Genomic DNA, 25131 nt, shown 5'->3' on the forward strand with positions numbered 1-25131 from the left:
GGACTATCTTCTAAGTGAATGGTGATGTAGAAATGTGGTAAACAAACAAACAAATATGGCACCTCATGACTCTATTGTGTTATCTAGTAGACAAAACCATTCTGTCAACTGCATCTCACAACTCTGTGCAACATATAGCAAAGGGGCTCCAGAGATGGACTTACTATATTGTAGCAATTGTTTGACTTTGCTGGATCCAAAGAAGCTGACACACAGTTTATTGAAGAAAGGACAGTCCATATTCTTAGTCATATTTTATTCTCTTTTCAAGGACGTGTTATATAGCTATTATTTTTCTTTCAGTATATAATTGCTAGAAAAGAATGGAGGCATTTTCATAAAGGTGGCTTTACAGGCATTCCAGCTATTGTATTTGGACATAAATTGAAATTTGCTCCAGTGAGCATTGTGTTGAACATGGAATACATGGAAGCTAAATTCATATCATGGTGCCCGCTCTGTCCATAAATAAGGAAGCTGAAAGGTATCATTTATTTCAGAAGGGAATTTGCTCTACTTCCTAGATATAAAAATGTTGGTTAATTCAACTATAACTGCAACTGCTTTTCTAGGTCTTAGTGATGCATTTCATTTATCACAAATTGTTTCAAATATCTATATTTCTTTTATATCCATATTTCACAACTGACTTTAAGTAGCTATATATGACCTCTTTGCCAGACATCACAATTCCTCCTAGCATGTTCTGGAATTCATCTGACCAAATATAAACTGTGCCAGCATGGAACATTCCATGAACTGTGTCTTGCAATCTTGCATGGTTATTACAAAATAAAAACACACCAAACAAAAAACAGTTACATAGGATTTTAAAGTTCTGACAAATATTAATGTTTACTAAAGAAACAGACAGCATTTTTATGCCTAATGCAAATAGCAAATAAGGAAGGAAGGAAGGAAGGAAGGAAGGAAGGAAGGAAGGAAGGAAGGAAGGACAGACAGAAATTCAATGATTTGAGATTAGGATGAATGAAGGTTTGCCTGCCATCACATTTTGCCAGTGACCCATCAAGCTCTTCAGGGAAAGCACTGCTTCAGATGCTCCCTGTAAACTAAGGATCAGGTAGCTTTTAAGGAGGAAAAAAGACATTTAAATATTATTTTCATAAAGAGCTTATCTGGCAGCAACTTTCTGGAGCCAAATCTTGGCCATTTCATCCTCCTAGCTCTTGGTTTTTAACTATGGTAAACTATTTCATACAGCTCTTTTAACAAACTTTGCTGTTCATGGATTATATGTAGGTCTTTTTAAGGTATCCTTGCCCATGGGAAAGGACTTGAAATGTTTATGATAAATAATTTTTCAGTATTTATTACTGAATATTTGCATCTGAGATGTGGCAAAATTCTCCTGCTTAGGAGTCTAGAAGAGATCAAGTTATAAGGGCGCTGTCCTCTGGACAATTCTGATAACTTTTTGGGCTAAAACTCTTCAAGTATGAACCTGCCTTTAGAAGTTATTTAAAGATTACCAGAAAGGCTTTGCAAACACAGTTTTACTCCCTGCTCCCATGATTTATGCAGCCTTATCCTTTGGGGGTGGGTGGGAAGGATGAGCATAGCAGGGCTGGGTTCAATTGAGGTTGGCTACTGTTGAAATACTGTTGAAATTCACAATCCTTCTGTATCCACTCACTGGATTCAATCTTGACACAAAGAAAAGGGAGCAGTGAATCTGAAATACCAACACTGGAACAAAGGAAAGGGGTGGTCTTCTAAAGAATGAGACTACTGGAACACATTGAACGAATGAAATAGAGATACAAAATAATTAGTGAGATCTAATGTTAGTCTTATTATCAGCAGACCATTCAAATCAATGGTGCATGTGTGTTGTTTTGTATGATTTCTGTTCAATTTTGACTCCTGGTGACTATAAGTGTATCCATGTAGTTTTCTTGGCAACATTTTCAGGCATTGCCTTTTTCCTGGAATTGAAAGAGAAGGGACTGACTCCCAAATCACCCAGCTGGCTTCTCCATGCAGGACTAGAATTCACAGTCTCCCATTTTTACCCCAATGCTTTTAAGACCTGTACCAAAGCAGCTCTCATTACAGCCAGTAGAATGACTGAATCCTGAGCAGCTTGTTTATCCTAAGCAAGATCAAATCATTGTCCAATCTATATGCTGGACAACCAGATATTTGATTAAATTTCCAGGATTTGGCTGGAGGATTGGATCCAGTGCCCCAACTGTCCCATTCTAAGTCTCTATTTATTTTGACTCTCTGCCTACTTTACTTTCTTGAAGCTCCTTCTTACACTTTTTATTTTGCTGCCAGCAACCACACCCTGGATTCCATGCTTTCAATATGAGCAAAACAATTTGGAGCCTCTCTTTCTTTTTTCTCTGCCATTAATGCCCTTTAAAATACCTGTGCATTACCAGCCAACCCCATATGCCCTTTAAATCATCATTTCCAATGCCAATGCAATCCAGGTGGCAATACCTTTGTAGGCAACACATTTGCTATTTCTATTTATGGTACCATGAATAGGTTATGTTTTATGAAACACCATGAAGAACAAACCAGCTCTTTAATATAATTATATGCATACTGTACTAATTATGACACAGTTTTGGGGGGGATGGGGAGGGAGAGAGAACCAAGCAAATAAAAACATTTTGAAATGTAGCAGCCGGGAACAAAAGGTCCTCACTTAGCACAGAGGGAAGCCCAAGTTTCCAAAGCTTGGAAGGTTTTTCATGCAGAAGCTTCGTAATGACCATCAGTTTTGATCCGGCTCGATGGCCAACTCTTTCAATCGTTCCGCATGATTCCTCGTCTTGAGGCAGAACCCCAAGGCAGCCCCGTGACTTTTGCATCACAGCTTTGACAGTAGGAAAGAGGCAGAACAGTAGAAGCCTCTCTTTTTTTATATTGATTTAACTGTTAAAGAAAGACCGCAATCCCAGCGACGAGCAATTGCAACCGGTGTTCGGTTTTTTGTTTTCTCTTTAGCTGGAGCAACAAGACCGCTCAAGAGGTAGTGCCAACGCATGGACCCGGGGCCTTTCAGGGTTGCTGGCCTAAAAACAGGCATCGCCTCCGGCTTTCAACTGGGGAATAAAGAGGCCGGTGGTGGACGTGGTTAGGGTGTCCTGTAGTGGGTGGCATTCCCCCGCCCCTCGCGTCCCTGCCTCCTTAGGGATGTGCCTCAAGACCTATCAACTCTGCCCCAGAGATAGCAGCAGAAGGAAACTCTGGCGGGCGGCCAACCCGGCCACTTGGAGATACCTCCCACTCGGCAGCCGTCTCTGTGTGTGCGTGCGGGTGCGGGGGGGAGGGGGGAAATCCTGTGTTCTGCCAGCCTCAGGTCCCGTCCTTCGGATCCTGCCATTTATCCATCAGAAAGATTTCTGCAGCGCCTCAAGCCAGCCCAAGACAGCATGTCTGGGAGCAAATACGTAGATTCAGAGGTAGGAGCTGCTTTGCATTTTTAAAAACTGCTTGACATTCCTGGCAGCCGGTACCTGCTCCAGCCGTCTCGCGAACCCTCTTGGCTAGCCTCTTATCTCGTTCTCTCCACCTCGGAGCCCCTTCCCGAGAGGGGAGGAAATCCGGACTTTTCCGGGCAAGGGGAGGGTATTCTCTCGGTGGTGGCCGGTAACTCGATCTCCTTGGCAGGGCACTTCTCTTTCCTTCCCCCTCCCCCCCCGCCCCGAGCTGGGTTGCTCAGTTTCTTTCGCCCCGCAGCAGTCGAAAGACCGCACCAGTTCGGGCATCTCCACCCTGAGGCCAGCAGGCAAACGACTCTCGGCGCGTAAGTGTGGGGCGGGTGGGGGAGGCTTTGCCCTCTGCAAAATCTCTCGGGTGCAGGACCCCAGGCACACACACACACACACACACACACACACGCAGCCCGCGTTGTGGTTATTAATCAAGGCGGGAGAGAGGATTTCTGGAGAACGCTGTCCCAAGTCCAGCGGCCACACGTTCGTAGATGGATCTTTCGCTCTTAGGAGGAGCAGATCTGTTGCACCCATCCAGAAGAGGGAAGCGAGGTTGGGATTGCCTTAGCAGAATGCCTCGGGTTGGGCCTCCGCCCGAGAGTTTTCATGGCTGACTACTGAGGTTTCGGGACTTGTTTTTTTTAATCCTTTGAAGTAAAACCGACCGGGCATCGGAAAAGCCGATTTCCCGTTCATTTTAGGAGCATCTCCCCCAAACTCAGCAAGGTTACAAAGCTGGTTTCCTTTTTCCCGGGCACCATCACCCCAGGCAGCCTTTCCGACGCGGTCCAGTCTAGATGCAATGACCACGCTGGCTGCGGGCTGGGTATTAGAGTGCCAAGATTTTTGACATGCTCCAAGTTGGAGAAGGCTTGAAACTTTACTTTTCATTGTCACTTTACTTCAAATTAAATCTTTTGAAGTCTCCTTCATCGTTCCGCGATTTAATAGTAATGAATAGTTAGCTATCGCCCTCTTCGTCCCAAACGTCCCTGAGGGCCAAAACTGTTGCAATTTTAATGATCGCTGCGTGGCCTCTTTCCCACCTACCCCAATTCCTTGGGATGCTCAACTAAGGCGGGCGAAGAGCTTTTATGCCAACATCAGATCCTGCCTGGATAGTCCAAGGAGCCACTTTTGTAGCAGATCCTAGAACGAAATAAAAGGAGACTTTAGGCGATGCACCCGTGGAGAGCAACTCTATTAAAGGGGAGCTCATGCAATGCGCAAATTATCGTGGGCACTGAAGTCAAGAACCTCCGTCTAACCAAAGGATCTGTGAAGTTTTGTCTGGTTTTCTCCCGCGGAGGGTGGGTAATTCTGGCAGCGATGACATTTATCGGCGATTTCGGCGCCCGGAGCTGGAAGCGCCGGAATTCAAGGGCGAGGTAGCCGCTCCCTGCTCCGCGGAGCTCGCCTCGCCCTATTTCTGCCTATAGAGGCCACCTGGCGGCGCGAGGTGGAATTGCAACTCAGGCCGGTTCCCAGAGGGGTGTGTTGGAGGTACTTTTTAAAAAGCCGAGCCTTGAGGAACAGTGGCCGGATGAAGTTCCTCCTGGCTTGATCTGCTCCCCGATTCAGCCAGCAGGTCTGAATCGTCGCGGGAATCTTTTTCCCACCCCTCCCTCCCTTTCTTTTCCTAGGGACGCTCAGTTCGGGCAGTGCGGCGGACTGATCGTTTTCCCACCCATCTCCGCTTCCCTCTCTAGGATTTTCTCTATACGGGGCCTATCCGGGAGCAAGGCAACATCTACAAGCCCAACAACAAGGTCATGGCTGACGAACTTAGCGAGAAGGAATTCCAGGACGTCCACACCAAAGAAATCGACTTAGTTAACCGGGACCCCAAACATCTCAACGACGAAGTGGTGAAGGTAGGAGTCGGAGATCCGTTTCTATGCCCCCCGCTCCCCCCCCGGTATCGGAATGGATTGAGGGAGTAAGAAAATCCACGGAAGGTGCGCAGGAATTTCCCCCAGGGAAACTCATGACAGTTTCTTTCTTAAATTCGGGCAGTGTTCTTAAGCTTCTACAGTGCTAGACGTTTGCATAATGTCGCTCAGTACTCACTTTTTTAAGGACGGTGGGTAAAATCTGATACACGAACTAGCTGAGAGATGAAGGATATACACCTTTATCTCGGTTAAGCAATTTTGGTGGCCGAATGGTTATCAAATGGTCAGTTAACATGTTTAGAACGAGAAAAGCACTCTACTGCACGCATGAAGCTTTTTAATGTTTACCTTCGTAATGGATTTTTTGAATATATTATTACCTTTTACAAATGTGACTTGTTCTGTAAATAACCATCCGGCAAAGCTGCATGCAGCTGAATGTGGGTCTCTGTTTCCCAACAAGATAATATTTGAATAACTTGTTGATCACCTGTAAAATGAAACCCTGCTTGTGACAAGAGTGCTAAAACTGTGAAAAAGTAAACTATCACAAGATACATAAAATAGAAGAACAGTAGATCTTGTAGAAAAGTGTTTTGGCTTTGGAGTTTTGGAGGGGGGGTTGGCCATCCTCCATAAAGTTTTTGATTTTCTACATGTGTTTATGTTTAAGATGCCATGTGATTCTGGATTTTTTTTTTTTTAATACTGGGTAATTTTAATTCTACACTCACTTCTCACTGTTGAATAACCATTGCATTATTTTGCAACTTCTGATCATAGAAGAGAAAACAAGTTGCTACCTAGAATAAGTTTGGGAGGTTGTGTGATTAAGAGGAAACATGCATTTGAATATTTTCTCATTAAACATAACACTGTTCACAAGAACCTGCCTTCAGAAGATTGGAAGAGTTACAAAAGGGAGGAGGAGGGGAGAACCACAAATCATTACTTGGTAAGCTAAACAAAAGAGTAGGTCTGCAATGTTTAATCTCTTTTGGATTATTTAATTCTAAAATGATGAAATTGGGCTAATTGTTTTTCAAATAGATAGGTATTTTCAACAACTGCTAATATGAAGTGCCGCTTTAGAAACTTATTCCCCCTTTTCTGTGTCACAGAAGGAAATGTCAGTTCTAAAATGATGTTTATTAAAGGAGGGAAAGCATGGATGTTGGGAAGTGTATGTAGACTTTTATTTATTTATGAAATTTCTGTACTGTCCATCATACTTGCATGAATGAGTGCTTTACAAATAAAACAATAAAATCATACAAAAGCCACAGTCAAAAACAAAGTTAAAAACAAGGTAAAATATAGGAGTTAAAAAGAACAATTGCAAAACTGAAAGACATACTTTGAGATGGGTACTGGAGGCCACACATAAAGTAGACAGGGCCTGCCAAGTCAAAAACAAAATTTGAATTAAGTTAATTCTCAGGACACCTTTCACTTCTTCACCCTTTCCATCTGGTGGCAACTTCTGGAGATGGTCTAGAAGTTTCATATAAGTTTTGGGGGATTGCATATGGCCTCACATTGAAAGCCATAAATGTAACAGTGGTGACATTTTGTTCTGAACTATTGCCCAGTACAAGTAAATTTAGAATGTAATTGCATGCAGATTGGCTTTAGAATAAATCTCACCAATTCTGGATGCACAGTACTAGACTTCGATTCAGAGTTTTTCAAAAGGTTTTTTTAAAAAACTTCACTCAAATGCAGTTAGCAACAACCATATTAAATTTTCTTTAAGCATAAAGTGGGACTTGTATTCCCACAAAAAAAAAATGCCATGGCCTCCATTTTGTGCTCAGAGATTTCATTAAGTTTGTTGATGATTAAGAGGTTATGCAGTTTGAAAAAAAATTGCAAGCCCATGCTCTAAATCATTAAAGGATGGTCCAGATTTCTGTCACTGAAAAAAAATAACTAAAATAATGGAGAGAGAGTAAAAACAATGAGAAAAGCAGGGTTTCCCAAAACGTGGTTCTAAAGGAGTGTCAAACTGGCAGCCTGCAGGCCAGATGTGTCACACGCAGGCCACGCCCACCATAGCTCCAATGGGAAAAACATCGCAAAATGTCACGTGATGGCAATATGATGCCGCAAGTTTGACACCTGTGTTCAATACTAATGCCCATTAAAAATGGCAGCGGTAAACATTTGCACTCAGTAGAGTAAGTCAGAGGAATGGTGTCATTGTAATAGCTGCATGGTCTGTGGAGGAAGCAACCAATATGGTAGGGGTGGGGGAAGATAGAAAATAAGGACAATAAGGATAAGGTCCAATCTGCCCTTCTTCCTCACTTTTCCCCCTCTGATACCTGAAGCAGCCAATGTACTATAGGCCTACAATAATGTCCAGGTCAGCCCTGGGACCATGCAGTAGAGAAGGCTGGAAAGGGTCTGGCTGGATTCCATACTGTCAATTTGTGCTGTAAGTCCCATCTGGCCTGCACTGCTTCCATTATGTTGACCTGGATTTCATGCAAGAGGTTTTGCAAAAGAACCATTTCCAGTTTCATCTCCCATCAGTACTGACACCTTTTGCCTGTTAAAAATGTCTCCCCCCAAAAAAGAAAAATTACAAGTAATTATGAAATAGATGGACTCTTTTGAATCTCTTGTTGCCTTGTTAGTCAGACTTGATCCATTCCAACAAATGGAATGGCCAAGGGAAATTACTTGGGGGGAGGGGATTATCAAAGAGAATCCTGGGTATTTGCATTTGGAGATATGTCTATTGAGGGAGAAGGGAATATAATTGAAATCTTGGGACCCTGTCCTTCTGAAGTATACTTGACTTAAAACCGAGACATGTAGTAACTGAAAGTTGCACTTGGCTTTTCGGTGGAATGCCAGAGACTGTATGCTGAAGAACAGACCAAAAGTGAGGAAAGCTAGAATAAAAATGGTTTGGTTTCTATTTAATGTAATTAATTAAAACACATTGAAACTAATTAAATACAGTTAAAGTGATTCCTCTTAGTGTATTGTACCATTTTAATCTTTTTCCTATGAGAAATTGCCATTTGGTGGCAAATTTGGGAAGAACTTGGAAGTCTCAGTTAAGGTTGTACAGCACTATCAGGCCTGAAACTTATAAGAGAGAGAAATCCATGCTACACACCAGTGTTGCCTAGTGGAAGTTTTGTAAGAGGAAAAAAACTGAGTTTAACACTATTGTTAGAATATTGGAGTGGGCAAGATTTTTCTAGTATTTCTGAGGAAGGTTGATAAACACGAGAAAGCTTTGTTGAATACTGCCCAGAGTCACTTTTTTTGTGAAATGGGCAGCTATGTAAATTTGACAAATAAATAAAATAAAATGTTTTTTAGCCAACAAGCAACTGAATTTGTGCTTCTGGAATTTAAATTTCCAAGTTTCTATGAAGGACTTTTATGAAATTGAAGGGGACTCAAGTTGATTCTGATTATTTATGTATAGAATAGAATAGAATAGAATAGAATAGAATAGAATAGAATAATTGAATTGAATTGAATTGAATTTTTTATTGGCCACGTGTGATTGGACACACAAGGAATTTGTCTTGGTGCATATGCTCTCAGTGTACATAAAAGAAAAGATACAACACTTAATGATAGTCATAGGATACAAATAAGCAATCAGGAAACAATATCTTTTTAGTTTTAGTTAGCTTTATAAAATTATAGGTAATTTGTAATAGAACAAGAGTATATAGATACTGACATCTATGAGGAAGTCAAATAATCAAATGGTGGTTATGACTACATGACAGAAGCGCCACCACATTTGACATGCATGTCACATCAACACATATACCAAAACCTCAGGGCTTTGATTGCACAGTTGTGACCTTCATCTTGACTTCTTTGACTCATCCCTGCAAACACTCCTGGTGCCTGGGTATATACAGTATATGGAGCATCCATTACAATTGAATAAACAGATGGTTTATATTTGGGATATATGACTAGAGTTTTCAAAGTAGATTTTTTTCAACTGAGGTTCAAAATCTAGTATACTCATATTTCATAGGCTTGAAGCAGTTCTTAAGCTACTTCATATCCTGAAAGGAAATTATATCATTCACAGTGTTTTGCTTACAATGTTTTGCTCACAGTGTCTTGCTTGCTTTATTAACATTTCTTTTGTCTCAAAGCTAATTCAGATGTTTATAGCACAAGTGGTTCAGTGAACCTGGTTAGGAACATATATTACTTAAGAGATTGTATATTTGGATGTTTCTGCCTGTTGTATATTTTCTAATGCCAGAACTCACTTCCCCGAGATTCTCTCAAGGATTTTCTTTTAATTGATTGCCAAATGAGGAATCATCACTGTCTAGTATATCTGTACTCTATAGTGGTGCACTAAAGTGAGCATTGTCACATTTCTCCTGTGGGTTTCCATTAGTTCTTAATTTTTACCAAAAGGATAGGAAACTTTCACTTTCTCCATTAAAGAATCATTGTTAGGCTAGACCAAAGGGCCTTCTAATCTAGACCCTTCCATCAGTCACTACTATGTAGGTACCTCTTCTAAACCCAACAATCATCCAGCAGAATTTTTCCCACAAGTCAAATATTCTGATTTCAGCCATTGCAAATACAAATTGAGAGATAGACTTAATTTTGAGACTCTAATATACTTTTAGGTAGAACTAAGCACTACTAAATACTGAATTTCTTTTGAGGAACAACACACTGAATTGGATTTGCATAGGCAATGTTGTCCCACAGTACATAAAGTTAAGATTTCTTGCAGAACAATGCATGAGAAAGTAGTTTAATACTGCAACATAACTTTCTTTTAATTTGGGAAGAGAAAATAGGCTTGGGGTGTTTGGGGAGCATTTGGGGAATTCAGAGAATATATTTCTTAGCTTGTTCTTCAGAGCAGCTGAAGGTCGCAAAGCAAAAACATCTTACAAGGCTTAGTGATATAAAGAAGGCAGAATGGAATCTACATTGCTCTCTAACAACATATCCAAACAGAAAGAGATGGATATACTGGGAATAAAAGGCAGCTCACAAGAAAGAAAAATAAGGGCAAAAATGCATATTTTAGAGGAAATGTTTGCGAACTTTCCTCTAGAGAGAAATCAAACATGTCAGTTACATCCAGTGTCCTAAAGAAAAATGGGAATGCTACATTGTTACAAACAGGCTCAAATTATGGACCCATTAAATACAAAAGATTTTTCTCTCCCATCTCCATGTTCCCACATGCTACTGGTGAGGCATTTCAAAAGTATAGATTCATCTGCTGCTTTTTTAAAAAAGCTATCATGTTGGGGGATGGAGGTTTGCAGCGTTTTATTTTGAAGATAATTGTTGTTCTTTCATTCAGATAAAACAGCAGGCAACTTTTCATCACTTCCAAGAATACTTTAGAGACAGACCAAGTTACAAGTATAAACTGGGTGATGTTATATAAAGGTTATCTCAGACTGCAGTGACTAGGGGACAGATCTAATTTGTAGTAAAGTTTTGCATCCAAATTGAAAGTTGCCATTCTATGCAATTGCATCCGGGGCAGGGGAAACTTCAAAACCAGCAAGACGTTAGACAGAAATAGAAGGCTGGCCACATTTGCACAGGCAACAAAAAGGGCACAACTTGAGTCCAAATGCTCTGTTTGCTATCTTGCTGATACACACACACACACACACACACACACACACAGAGAGAGAGAGAGAGAGAGAGAGAGAGAGAGAGAGAGAGAGAGAGAGAGAGAGAGAGAGAGAGCAATGCAACTGGTTCTGCACAAGCAATTGATGAATTATGGCTAGACATAACATTTGCAGGTTGTACTTTGACTTTTCCTAAATTTTAAGTCCTTCTGGCCAGAATCTGGTGCAAAAGATGCCTATGTAAAATTAAATTTTGGATCTCTTTAGAATTCATTGAACTGAACTGGATGTTATATCTTTATTACATTTTTTAAAAAAGATTACAGCTTTCCTTTGTTGATTTGTATTCTTTTGTTGCTTCTTTTAGGAAGATCCATTTTTTTTACTGTTAAACAGCTTAAGAGCAGAAATCCATGCTGATTTAGAACAGATCACCAAAGATCTACAGGTGGTTGCAGACTTACTTTCTGCCCAGTCTAATAGGGATCTTGAAGTAAATGTTACATTTGAACTGCAATTGTTTAGAATACCAATAAATCAGGGGTGGAATCCAGCAGATTCTGACAGGTTCTGGAGAACCGGTAGTGGAAATTTTGAGCAGTTCGGAGAACCGGCAAATACCACCTCTGGCTGGCCTCAGAGTGGGGTGGGAATGGACATTTTGCAATATCCTTCCCCTGCCATGCCCACCAAGCCACACCATGCCCACCAAGCCATGCCCACAGAACCAGTAGTAAAAAAATTTGGATTTCACCACTGCAATAAATACTTTCAGTCCTTATGTGAAGGACAGAGAAAAAATTCTCCTACCAAAGTCTGGAACAATAATAGGGCAAATTTGCTTTCTTTTCAAATGTATTTCAGTTTCTCAGTTTAGCCATAGCTATGGTTTTTTCTGGTTGTCTCCTATCCTACCAGCAGATGCCATCTTTAAACATTTACCCTGTAATAGTTTAACTCATGCTGTAACTGACCAGGCACAATCCTGCTTCGCTTTCAAGCCCAGACAAGTTAGTTGGGTGTGGCCCATAGCTAAGTAGCTGAATGTGCATAATTTTCTGCAAATATACCCATTTATCTATCTATTTATTTATTTTGTCGCATTTCTATGCCGCCCAACTCCCAAGGGACTCTAGGATTAAGTTTCTGTGAAATGTGTTCCAGTTTTAAATGAGCATGCATGGGATTGTTAATTAAGCAAAGTGATAATACAATACATAATTTTCAAAAATAAAGTTCTAGCAATTGTCACATATCTCATTGACTTGAAAGGAACAATTCCTTTCTTGTGAGAAGTTTCTATCTATATACCTGTGTCTTTTTTTATGCAAGTACACTTCTTTTAAATAAACATGGATCTTTAAGACACAGAGTAGACTCTTATGTGTTTTCTTGTGATGTTCTTGATTTCCTTGAATGTTTGATTCACCACAGCCATTTTAGGGTTTTCATCCCAGTTATAGGGGCAGCTTTTGAAGGTATTCCTGTCAATTCATTCTTCATGTTTCTTTCATAGGCGTCCATTATAAGCTGCAAAGTTGTTTCATATAATGACACACACATTATAATGTCATGATGAGAAATGATGCAAGTACATTTATTTATTTGTGTCCTGTCTTTATTATTTTTATAAACAACTCAAGGCAGCAAACATCTAATTCTCCTTTCTCCTCCTTTTCCAACAGTCCTGTGAAGTGAGTTGGGCTAAGAGAGTGTGACTGGCACAAGGTCCAGCAGCTGGATTTCATGGCTAAGACAGGATTAGAACTCACAATCCCTTGGCTTGTAGCCTCTCTCCCTCCCTCCCTCCCTCTCCTCCTCCTTTGCAAGATGACATAAGCATGCTTGTAATATTATTTGCTATCGCTGCTCTCCTACCAGTAGATGCCTCATTTCAGCAAGTGATAGCTCATAAGGTGTGGGTACCCACAGCTTCTAAACTGAAAGTAGGGGCCCAATGATGACAAGTTAGAGAGCTTGTCGAAACATTGCCAAAAAGAAAACTTTTAAAGTGTTGGTTAGGATTTTAGCCAGAGTTTCAAAAGACCTTACAAAGTGTTTTGTTGGGATTTTGGAGGATTTTAAACTGGGATTTTAGCCAGGATTTTAAGTATTTCAATTAACAGACTTTTAATGACGCAGGAAAATACCCGAGATTTTAACTTTTTACATACACACACCCGCGAAAACTTGAGAAGATATATATATATATATATATATATGTCTTTGGTTATTCGGGTTTTCTCCCGCGTAAAATTGGAGGTTTCTTGGCAACGTTTCGATGAAGTCTCATTCGTCATCTTCAGGCTGGTGTCTTCGGCTTCATGCTTCTAGGAGCAATGTGTGTGATCACAGCTGTTTCTTCCTTTTAACTGCCAGTGGGGTGTGAACTGGCAGTTAAAAAGAAGAAACAGCTGCGATCACACACATTGCTCCTAGAAGCACGAAGCCGAAGACACCAGCCTGAAGATGACGAATGAGACTTCGTCAAAATGTTGCCAAGAAACCTCCAATTTTACGCGGGAGAAAACCCGAATAACCAAAGACCTACAAACACCCGCGAAAACCTCAGAAAACATATATATTCTGCAGCCCTAGCTCAGTAGAATCACATCCACTCGATTCTGGGCTTTTTTCTTTTCTGGCAGCCAGCAAGTTCCTCTCACCTGGCAGCTGGAACTTGCTGGCTGCCAGAAAAGAAAAAAGCCCAGAATCGAGTGGATGTGATTCTACTGAGCTAGGGCTGCAGAAAAACCTTGGTTATGTAGGAAAAACCTGGCTAGAGGAAAAACACACACACACACACACACACACACATATATGTGTGTGTGTGTGTGTATGTATGTATATGTATATATATAAAAAGCCATACAGCATGGTGAGAATTATAAAATAGCAGTCCCACACCTACCTGCCTCCTACCAATGACCGATGGTTACTGTCAATAATTGAGTGCTTGTGAGCCAATGTTTTCTCTAAGATGCCTGGTGGGGGTGCAAGGTCTTTTTCCATGCAAGTAAGTTTCTTAGAGTAGAAACCTGTTTCCAGGTTTCCTTGTATGCATACAGGGGAAATAAATTGAGTAATGAAGAATACATTGAATACTGCTAATAGATGTACACTATTCAGAGTCACCTTTTTGCATGTATGAGATCCCTGGTTTATTCCAATTATTTGGTTTATTTTTATTCTGTGCATTGTAGCCATTGTTTAGGATTTTTGCATTGTGTTTCCCTAATGCCAACATCTACACAAAAGCACAGCCGAACACGGACAGATGATTAAGCAAAGGCCAAGGAATCTGCCCTGTAAGCAATTACTTGCAGGGCCTCAGTATTGTTTCACAAAGTGCCTCATAATGTTATGTATTGGTTCATTATTTGGGGCTGTCAGTGTGTCATGTGCCAAGTGCATAAACTTCATACCAAAGGGGACAGAGATATTTACAAGGCAGAAAGTAACAACCACGCAGAGGGAAGTCTCAGAAGGACTAAATTTCATGTTGCTGGATAAATGTTGCTAGTTTGCATGGACAATGTTGAGTTGCTGACACTGCCTAAGCTCCTTGACCTTCCAATGGAATAACACAAGAATAATTCACGCAAAATAAAACAAGTAAGCAATTCTTCAGATGACATCAGTATTGCTTCCAAAAATCTTTTGCAATCTGTGAAAAACAATAGGTTTTTATAATTGTATTATTTGCATCCTCTGTATAAATAGAACAGATATTGGATATGAAGTTTTGTTATGGTAAACCAGCAATAAGAAACTTAAAAGCAAGTCAGAAGATGCTCTGAGCTAGTTTATGGTAAAATCACTGACTTGGGCTTAGAATTGTATTAATTTACTACATTTGACCTATAAAAGTCCAGTCAGTGATAGTGGAGTTAGAATTTTCTGTTTCACTTGGTTGCCATCTAGCAATTATCTGGATTCTTACAGACCTCAATAAACCCGAATTGGGAAAGTTTCAGTGACCAGATTGAGAAACCCTAGCATAGATAATTGGCAATGGAGTGTGGGTTCTGAGATGGTAAAGAGAAATTTGAGCTGCATGCAGCCCTTAAATCTTAAATTTCCATATATGCACTAAGCTATATCTTAATAAGAAACCATTTATTTCTACAGTATTTTGCATTTAGCAATATGTCAAAGCAAATTGGCATTTTTAATCCTGCTTTTTATGGACAGTTACCTTTAACAAATTATACAGGCATGAATATAATTGGAGAAAACAGCTTGGAGAAATAAAAAGACAATGAATTAAAACATTTTTTCCAATATTCCCTCTCCTTTATTGCTTTTCCATATTACCAATGAATGTTATCTAGTTCACATTTAAAGATGCTCTTTGAAAAAGTTATATAACTTTAAGAAATGTGGACTTCAACTTGTAGAATTCCCCAGCTGGGTGGAGAATTCTGGGAGTTGAAGTTCACACATTTTACAGTTGCTTTGAGACACACTACTTTAAAAGAGAGGCTTATCACAACTATGCTGTAATAACTCAGTATAGCCCAAATGGAATCCAGGATCAAAGACAGCTACTTGTAAATAATCAGAAATTTGAGATAGAGGGTAGGAAAGGCTGTTAATTTTAAGCAATTTTTGGAAACCCTGGAATGATCTGGCTGACAGGGTTGGAAGCAGGTATTTGATCAGTCACTGTACAAATAGCTCATGCTGAGAAGTTTTCCTTTGCTGTTCAAAACTCTTAAGAGAATTTGAAAGCTTGCTCAATTATAAGATGATGGTTAGTTCCCCCATAAGTAAGTCTACTGACAGTGCATTTGCCTTATAAAGCAGCATAGCCACTTCACTTTTTATATATTTTACACAATCATAATATACAGTCCCTAGACCCACAGACCTGCTTTAGAATTGGAGAAAATGAATATTTGTTTATTTTTGTCTGAACTTTTTAGCATCTAATGCCAGCATGAATAGTTGAAAGCTGCTGTTTAAAATTTTTAAAAAATCTAAAACAGACATGATCTAATGAGTAACATGGGAATTTTTTTTTAAAAAAAACAGCATTAAAATTGTAGTATGAAATATGTAAAGAGTACACAGCAGAGAGAGAGTGAGGGGAGTTAGTTAGTTAATTAGTTAGTTAGTTAGTTGCTGGAAGAATCTCATTACACAGCATCTAGAAGCTATGTGCCATCTCACATGTATAAAACAGTTGTGAAGTTTATGCACATAATTCTATATGTTAGGGTGGATGAATCCAGCTTTTCCCCCAATGCTTTTTTGTTTCTTCCCCAAGTGCAGTCTCTCTTTACACCCACTCATGGCCTTTCTCTGAATCGGTAAATATTGCCACAGATGCACTAACGGATTATTGTTTTCAGCCTGCTTGAGCACAGCCAGTTAAATTATGCTGCTTCTGAAAGGGTGCGGCCGAGAGAAAAGGGCCTTGTATATGTGTGTGCCCTTTGCCAACTCCTACTCATGGTTGTCTATAACTTGTTTCTTCTTAGTTGCTTTTTAAACTAAAGTTATAATCTTATGCATCTTACTGGGAAATAAATGCCTTGCCAATTGGTTCATATTAACTTGCAGAGAAGACCAGGATCTGGCTATTAGACCCTTCACACATTTGTTTTCATCAGAAGCAATCAAGCCATTAAAAGCATGTGTGGAATGGCTTGGTATTACTGAGCAAAGATCAGCAACATTAAGCCGTTGCACAAGGGCAGTTTTGTTATTCAGGTCATTCACTTTAGCAACTCTTTCAGCAGTCTGGTATTAACTCTCATCAGGATTAGACATAGTCCAGATACTTAGTTTGGAGATTAACAAACTCTTGCCAGCCCCAGCTAGATATGTTGGCTTCTGGAATGATGATATTAGTTATACTTCAGTGCTGATCAGAAATGTTGGATTATACATTTTAAGAGAATAACTGCTGAAGATGAGTAAAGTCAGGTTGAATGGTTCAACTGAAGGCATTACTCACATTAAAATAATGCCCAGAAATACCGTTTCACATACATTGGGAATGTAGAGCTGGTTTATTATTGCTGTTGGAATTACTGATGGGAGTACCTTCAAAGTTAGCCTTTGCATTTAACTGATGGGCATTTTCTCAAGATAATCTCTTGGAAAATAATAAATTAGTTGGATTGCTATAGCTCTGGCCTTACATATGGGCTAATAAAACTAATCTGCTGCACCAAGAGCCCATTCAGTTTCAAACTCCTTTGCAATGCACCGTAAATCCAGCCAGCTTTTCTTTCCCTTTGCTGTCATCTACTGCAGATCACAAAAACTTTCAGGCTCCTTCTGCCATGACTGAATGACAATCAAATCAAATTAAATCTTAATTACATTCATAGTTGACATAAATAACTAAGAATCATGAGTTGGGCAGGCATGGATGTGGCAGGCAGGCAGTGTTTCCAATGAAAAACAGCACACTGGAGAAACATGCTAGAATGTGCATTCCATCTGAGACAGCAGCACGGGATGCAGGAAAACACAGTTTCCCATAATAATAAAGTAAGCTATTTATTTATTTGCTGCTTGCATTGTGCCAGTGTTAGAACACTGCTGCACTATTGTTGATGGGGCATATGTTGCAGCAAATAAGGTATAATTCTACATGTGAAAGACACATTTCCCTACTTGGCTTCCCCCTTCAGTCAGATTTTTCTATCCTAAAGCCTCAATTTTAACGATAGAATTCAAAGATGCATTATCCATTGTATATAACTCTAAACCTTACAACCATAATCAAGGCAAAAAATTATGTTGCTAAGCAAGACAGTTAAGTGAATTTTGTCTCATTTTACAACCTTTCTTGCCACAGTTGTTAAGTGAAACATTTCAGCTGTTAAATTAGTAACCTGGTTTTTAAGTGAGTCTGTTTTCCCCATTGACTTTGCTAGTAACAGGGTTGCAAAAGGTGATCACATGACCCAAGATACTTGCAACCATCATAAATATGAGTCAGCTGCCACCTATCCTCTGCCTCAGCATGTCTGTTAGACTTACAGTAAAATAGTGGCAAGAGAAAAGAGAGCTGTGCAGCTCTATGCATTTCTGCTTCTCTGGGATATCAGTAATCTCCCACAATCAGATTCTGGATTGTATAGATCCGTGATGGCGAACCTATGGCACATGTGCCCAAAGTGGCATACGAAGCCATGTCACCCGGCACACGCAGCCTTGCTTGTTTGTCTTCCAGGTTTCTAGTGCACATATGCGTGCAAAGATCAGCTGTCTGTGCACACGGCAGTACCGAAAACCAGCCTGCGCATGCGCACTGGCTAGCTGATTGTCGGGCGTGCATACGCACTGGAACCCAGAAGTTCGGCTTTTCTGGAGTGCAAGCCCGATGAGCCCACGTACACATGACATTTCCGGGAGACCTTTTTGGCACTCGGTACTGAGAAGGTTTGCCATCACTGGGATAGATGAAAATATATACAGCTGAGCCTGTACTTTTATTCAACCTTGGGAGTGAAGGAATACGTAAATTTACATTTCCTTTCTCTACATTTGATTTGGCATACTGGCTCACCAACCTCATTTAGACAGGGTCTATGGAATATGTGTAGGGCAGACCAAATAGATGTAATAGAACATAGAATAATAGAATTGGAAGGCACCTTGGAGGTCTTCTAGTCCAACCCCCTGCATGAGCAGGAGACCCTATACCATTCCAGATAAGTAGCTGTCCAGTTGTGGGGAACACCCACAATTATTGAAGGCAAGCTGTTCCATTGGTTGATTGCTTCTATCATTAGGCAATTTCTCCTTAGTTCTAGGTTGCTTCTCTCCTTGGTTAGTTTCAATCCATTGTTTCTCGTCTTCCTTTTGGTGCTTTGGAAAATAGTTTGACCTCCTCATCTGTGTAGGAGCCCCTCAAATATTGGAGCACTGCTATCATGTCACCCTCTAGTCCTTATTAGTCTAAAGAAACTGAGACTGATTAGTCTAATGAAAAGTCCTTCTTTTCATTAGTCCTTCACTAATGAAGCTAAATTTTCGCTAACTTTTCACTAGTCCTTTTTTTCATTAAACTGATCTCAAAATGCACAGATTATGAGTATGTATTCCACTCTCTTCTAATTCACAGATATAAATAGATATCCTTCAAAACGGTAGGGAAACAATATATGAGATGAACACATGTCCGATGGAAGGGGATTTTGTAACCATTAGCACATTATTTTCTGATATCAGAAAAAAAAGATTAAAAAAGTAATTTAAAAGTTACAGGACAGTACATCAAGCAGTGTACATCAGTTTGCTCTTCCTTTCAGGATATTTCTGTTCACAGATTTAAACTGTGACTTTGCTTGAGTAAAGACCAAATTCATTCATGTTGTAGAATTACATGAATTTGGTAAGAATTACATGAGAGATGAAATGATCCAAAGCTCTATTTATATCTGATGCACTTGCTTCATTTTCAACAAAGTGGGACTGATAAGGTCAGTTCCTGAAATAGGAAAGAGAAAGATTCCATCACAGCTAAGAGTGAAATTGCTGCATTCTTTAGTAAGCCTGCTTCCTACATAAGCAAAGATTTTTAAAGGACTTCTCCCCCCCCCCTTTTTTTTCTCTCTCTCTCTCTCTATGCAAACTCTATGGCAAAAGTATACATTTGCAGCAGGCTCTGGATAATGCATCCTTTGAAATGACAGCATATACGCAATTTTGGCTGATCACAAAAAAAAGAGAGCGGAGATGGACTTGTCCTTACAAATTTCAGGGCTTCAGGCTAAACTGCAAAGTCAAACAAACTATACTGGAAAAAAGCAGTGGCTTTTGTACTGTTGCTAAGAAACAAGATGGGCGTGTCCATGAAGTCACCACGCATCAGACTCAGTTGGAAGGAAATTTACTTACTTACTTTATTTACAGAAGAAAAAAAGAGAAAGAAACCATTGACATACAGCTCTTGAATCAAGCCCTATCCTCAAATGTGCACCTAAGATCTTCTTGTAAGATCTAAGATCTTTATGACTGCTGTGCTTGCTTCTGATTTAACACTGCCCATCAACTGAAGCTAGCATAGTCTCATTGTTTGTAAAAATGAGATTAAAAGGACTGGAAAAAGATTAGTGATGTAATAAGATGTCTATAAAACATTTTTGGGAGATGTTGATGTCTATTTATGGTAGTTAAAACTTCCATTTTAACAATAAATGATTACTCAGCAAATAAATGTCCACATAATGAAAACTATAGAGCGAAAATTGGATGTAGGATAATCCATCTTCTCTGCTGTGACCTTCTAAATCCAATTTAATATTATGATTTGTTCTAGCTTAGTGTGATGTGCATACAGTACTTGAATCTATAAGGCTAAATTGTGTTATATGCAAATTATATCACTCAAACCTTGATTTAAAAATCCTACTCATCAGTGTAATGTGAACAGAACAGAACAGAACAGAATAAAATAGGATTCTTTATTGGCCAAATATGATTGGATATACAAGGAATTTGTCTTTGGTGCAGAGTGATGGCATTTGGGAAAAAACTGTCCATGTGTCTAGTTGTTCTGATGTGCAGTGCTCTATAGTATCGTTTTGAGGGTAGGAGTTGAAACAATTTATGTCCAGGATGTGAGGGGGCTGTAAGTATTTTCACAGCCCTCTTTTTGCCTTGTGCAGTATACAGGTCCTCAATGGAAGGCAGGTTGGTAGCAATTGTTCTTTCTGCAGTTCTAATTATCCTTTGAAGTCTGTGTCTGTCTTGTTTGGTTGCAGAGCCAAATCAAACAGTTATGGAGGTGCAGATGACAGACTCAATAATTCCTCTGTAGAACTGAATCAGCAGCTCCTTGAACAGTTTGAGCTTTCTGAGTTGGCACAGAAAGAACATTATTTGTTGTGCTTTTTTGATGACATTTTTGATGATAGGTGTCCATTTTAAGGCTTGAGATATGATAGAACCTAGAAATTTGAAGGTCTCTACTGTTGATATTGTGTTGTCTGGTATTTTAAGAGGTGGTACTATAGGAGGGTTTCTCCTAAAATCCACCACCATTTCTATGGTTTTGAGTGTATTTAGTTCAAGATTGTTCCGGTCGCACTACAATGCTAGTTGTTCAACCCCCCCAGCTGTATGTAGATTCACTGTTGTCTTGAATAAGACCAATCACTGTTGTATCATCTGCAAATTTCAATACTTTAACAAAGGGACCTTTTGAGATGCAGTCATTGGTATATAGAGAGAAATGACGAGAGCAGGGGGGAGGGCTGTGCTAATTGTACAGGTATCTGGTGTGATTTTGCCTAGTTTACCTGCTGCTTCCTGTCTGTTAGGAAGCTTATGATCCATTTACAAATGTGGTCAGGTACAGCTAGCTGATTTAGTTTAGTTAGAAGAATAATTGGAATGATGGTATTGAATGCTGAGCTGAAGTCTACAAAGAGGACCCTTGCATAAATCCTTGGAGATTCAAGGATTTAAGGAGATTCAAGATGTAGGATATAGTGCAGAGCCATATTAACAGCATCATTTGTCGATCTATTTGCTCAGTAGGCAAATTGCAAGGGATTTGCCTACAGTGGATCTGTGATGGTTTTCAGGTGGACCAGCACTAACCTTTCAAAGATTTTCAAAAGTATGGATGTCAGAGCAACCATTAGAGCAAGTCATTCGGTTCCTTGATGAGGATTTTCTTTGTTACTGGGATGATAATAGAACGTTTAAAGCAAGAAGGAACATAGTACATCTCTAGTGATTTATTAAAGATGCAGACCAGTTGGTCAGCACAAGCTTTTAAGCAAGAAGGAGTTATCTTGTCTGAGCCTGGTGCTTTTCCTGGCTTTTATCTGTGAAATAGACCTTGCACCTCATTTTCTGTAATCACCAGAGGTGGTGGGCCCAGTGGGATGGGATTAGTTGTAGGAGGCTTGGCTGTTGTTGGTGTGTCTGAGATGGGGATTTTGGAGATAGGTGGCAGTAGTTTTCTCTCAAACCTACAGTAAAACACATTCAGGTCATCTGCCAGTTGTTGATTTCCTTCTGCATGGGAAGGAGGTTTGCTGTAATCAGTGATATTTTTAAGAGTTTTCCACATGTTTACTGGTTCACTTGTTGAGAACTCATTGCTTAACTTTTCAGAGTAGCTTCTTTTTGCTGCTCTGATCTCCCTTGTTAATACGTTTCTGGCATGATTGTACAGCATTCCATCGCCTTTTCTGCAGGCTTCCTCTTTGGTACAATATAGCTGCTTAAGTTTAGCTGTGAACCAAGGTTTGTTGTTACTGGATATTCACATAGGTCTTCACAAAAACTGACATAGGATGTTACAGTATCTGTGAGTTTATATAAGTATTAATTAGTATCAGATGAGCAAAACCATTTCCAGGAGCAACTATGACTGGGATCAAGAATATTTAGATATGGCTGCTCAGTGTGTTGAGCTCCTAGAACAGTGTTTCTCAACCTTGACGATTTTAAGATGTGTGGACTTCAATTCCCAGAATTCTCCAGCCAGCCTTTCATGTCTTCCTATTGGTTAATATTATGTCAATTGGATCCATCCACTCAGAAAGAGTACACAAGGTTTCCTTGTGCAAGAAAATTTTCATGGCCTCTGTATATTCTTTCTATCTTAATCCCTTGAATCTGTTCCTGGCACTGCTTCAGCTTCCTGATACTGAGAGTTGTCTGTACAACTTCACATCCACTTCTAAAAGATAAAGGAATTCAAATAGACACTTGTCTTTTTTGTTAGCCACTAAACTATAGAGTAGTATTGCTGACTTGGGAGAGAGGAGAGAGGGAGAGATGTTTTTGTGTGTGTGTGCGCACGCGTGCGCGCAAGCATATCTACTTGCATACATATACGCAGAGAGAAAGGTATGTGAGAGATATTGTGCAGAGATTTACAAGGCTCAGTAATATTTGCCTGCCCCAAATTATTTTCATCAGATAGTTTAGCACTAAATGTTTTAGACACAATCAGACCTATGTTTGTCCTAAATGTTATCTCTTGCAGCCATGTGGACAGTGACCTATCATGGTTTTCCTCTTCAAATGCAATGTTTCTTTGATATGTGGAGTTAATGTCCGGACGTCTGTGGGTTACATGTATATTCCAAAGGAAGTGGAAAAGTGCTGGTCAGAGAAACTTTGCTGGCTCCGTATTCCTCTATAGCTTTTTGAAAATGGTTTTACAAGTTAGGTCCAACTTGCAAGGTTCTCCAAATATTTTAATGTCGTCATCATCGTCATCACCTCAGAGTTTATGGATGAATGTAGTGTCCATTTGCCTCTTTTAATCTGGCAAAATTAATTGTTTGGCATAATTGTATATTTGGTGTTTTCCTCTCCTCCACAAATGTAGCTTTGTAAGAGTTACTCATGATCATTTTATGAGCATTGTGTATTTGAACCCTTTTAATTGTTAAAAAAAAGGGAAATAGAGCTATGTGAGAACATGACTATGCTAACAAACTTTCTCTATTGTGATAAACCTATTTGTTTTCAGCTGTACTGTTGGGACATTCAGCATTCAAAGATACTGGCCTTGACGTGACCTATTTGTATGATTTCCAAAAACAAGTTTGTGTCAAGTCTTTAGATAGATTCTCATTGATACGCAAAAATGAATATTTAAACAATTTACATGATCATGTCAGTAAAGAGTTGGATACTCATTTATGAACAATATCAGTCCTCTGAACATGCTTATTAAGCACTTTAATAATGTCAATATAACATTACATAACCTTTGTGTTTTCTCAAACACATGTCCCAAAAGGCAAATGGTGTTATTCCAAGATAAGTAGATACAGGATTGGAGGCATAAAACTGATTAACTTCCCTTAGTCAAATTTACTAGGGACTTCATGTTGCCTCAAAAAAGTCATATTGACTTGATAACATATAACTATCTAATTATATGTTATCAAATCAATATGATTTTTTTGAGACAACATAGATCTTCTGCACAATTTCATGATTCCCAGTCTGCCCCTTCAGGTTTTCCAAAGGTTTACCCATTGCCACTATAATCAAGTTCATCCCATTCTCTTTCCCTTCACATTTCCTACAGTAGCTATATGGACTTCACAAGGGAACTAAAATTGTGCACAATATGTTCAAAAGATTATAATTTCAGCCAGATCATTTGGGCCTTAATTGAGATCTATAGGATGATTTGTTTTTTGATTTATTCATTTTATTTCTATTTGTGGTATTATCAAGTCTCTCTCCACCACCAGCGTACAAAGGCATCAATCTTTCTTCTATTGGGCATCTTTAATGTTCAACTTTGTTTTCTATAGGGTTTTATGGAGAAAATAATTGTCACCCCTATTCTGATCCCTCTCTCTCTCTCTCTCTCTCTCTCTCTCTCTCTCTCTCTCTCTCTCTCTCTCTCTCTCTCTCTGTGTGTGTGTGTGTGTGTGTGTGTGTGTGTATGAGAAGATCAGAATATATCCTTCTATGACTGGGGCCTTGATGAGGTGAAGGAGCTTGTGTGGGCTATGTCATCAGACATGTATATGTGCAGAAGGGTTTCCCAAGGCAAACAGACCATGATGGATAAACCAGACTAACACTGATCACATCTGCCAACCCGCATTAGACCAGTGTGGCAGATTATGGTCTATTTCTTCTACATGCCAATACAATCTCAAAAACGGCTCACATTCTCCAGAGGCCCTAGGGCAACTGTCCACAGCAGCAGGAAGACCTGCCTGAAGGCAAAGGGTGCTAAGAATCACTGGGTTAAATCAGGCTGCCTTTGGACATAGGAACAGTCAACATTTGAAAGTATATCACAAAGAATAGCCCAATGCATCATTCAGTTGAACAAGCAATATAAGCTTACGTGCCAACAATAAACTATAGTGATGATGTGGTCAAAAGAGTTTTATGATGATGTGGCCTGCCTTCAAGATGAAGAAAACTGCCAATACAAAATATTAATTGGTGACTTTAATGCAAGAATAGGAAGAACAATGCCTGGAGAAAAAGTGACTGGCCTGTATGGAAGTGATGAAGAAGATAATAGAGGCAACAGACTAATAGATTTTGCTGAAGGATAGGAACTTTATATCATGAACTCATCTTACAAGAAAAAAGCTAGCAGAAAATGGACATGGAAGAGTCCATCTGGGTACACAAGTGAAATTGACTACATCATGTCAAATGATA

At 39.6% G+C, this 25131-nt stretch overlaps 1 protein-coding gene across 4 annotated transcripts in view; it reads left to right on the forward strand.

The window, feature by feature from the left end:
- The first annotated feature begins 2664 nt into the window (after nucleotides 1-2664).
- The window catches only part of CAV1 (caveolin 1), a 38015-nt gene continuing 15548 nt past the window's right edge, over nucleotides 2665-25131 (forward strand). Inside the window, exons 1-2 of one of the 4 annotated variants that reach the window (XM_034431023.3) lie at nucleotides 2665-3443; nucleotides 5186-5350. In XM_034431023.3, the coding sequence (XP_034286914.1) occupies nucleotides 3414-3443; nucleotides 5186-5350 (195 nt within the window). In that variant the 5' untranslated portion in view covers nucleotides 2665-3413. Of the gene's footprint in view, nucleotides 3444-3508; nucleotides 3788-4936; nucleotides 5065-5185; nucleotides 5351-25131 lie in introns of those variants that run through there. The other 3 variants (XM_087874183.1, XM_034431024.3, XM_034431025.3) reach the window with 3 other exon arrangements.

The sequence above is a fragment of the Pantherophis guttatus genome, chromosome 7 (genome assembly GCF_059756535.1).
Source record: "Pantherophis guttatus breed Tessera chromosome 7, ASM5975653v1, whole genome shotgun sequence".
Lineage (NCBI taxonomy): Eukaryota > Metazoa > Chordata > Lepidosauria > Squamata > Colubridae > Pantherophis > Pantherophis guttatus.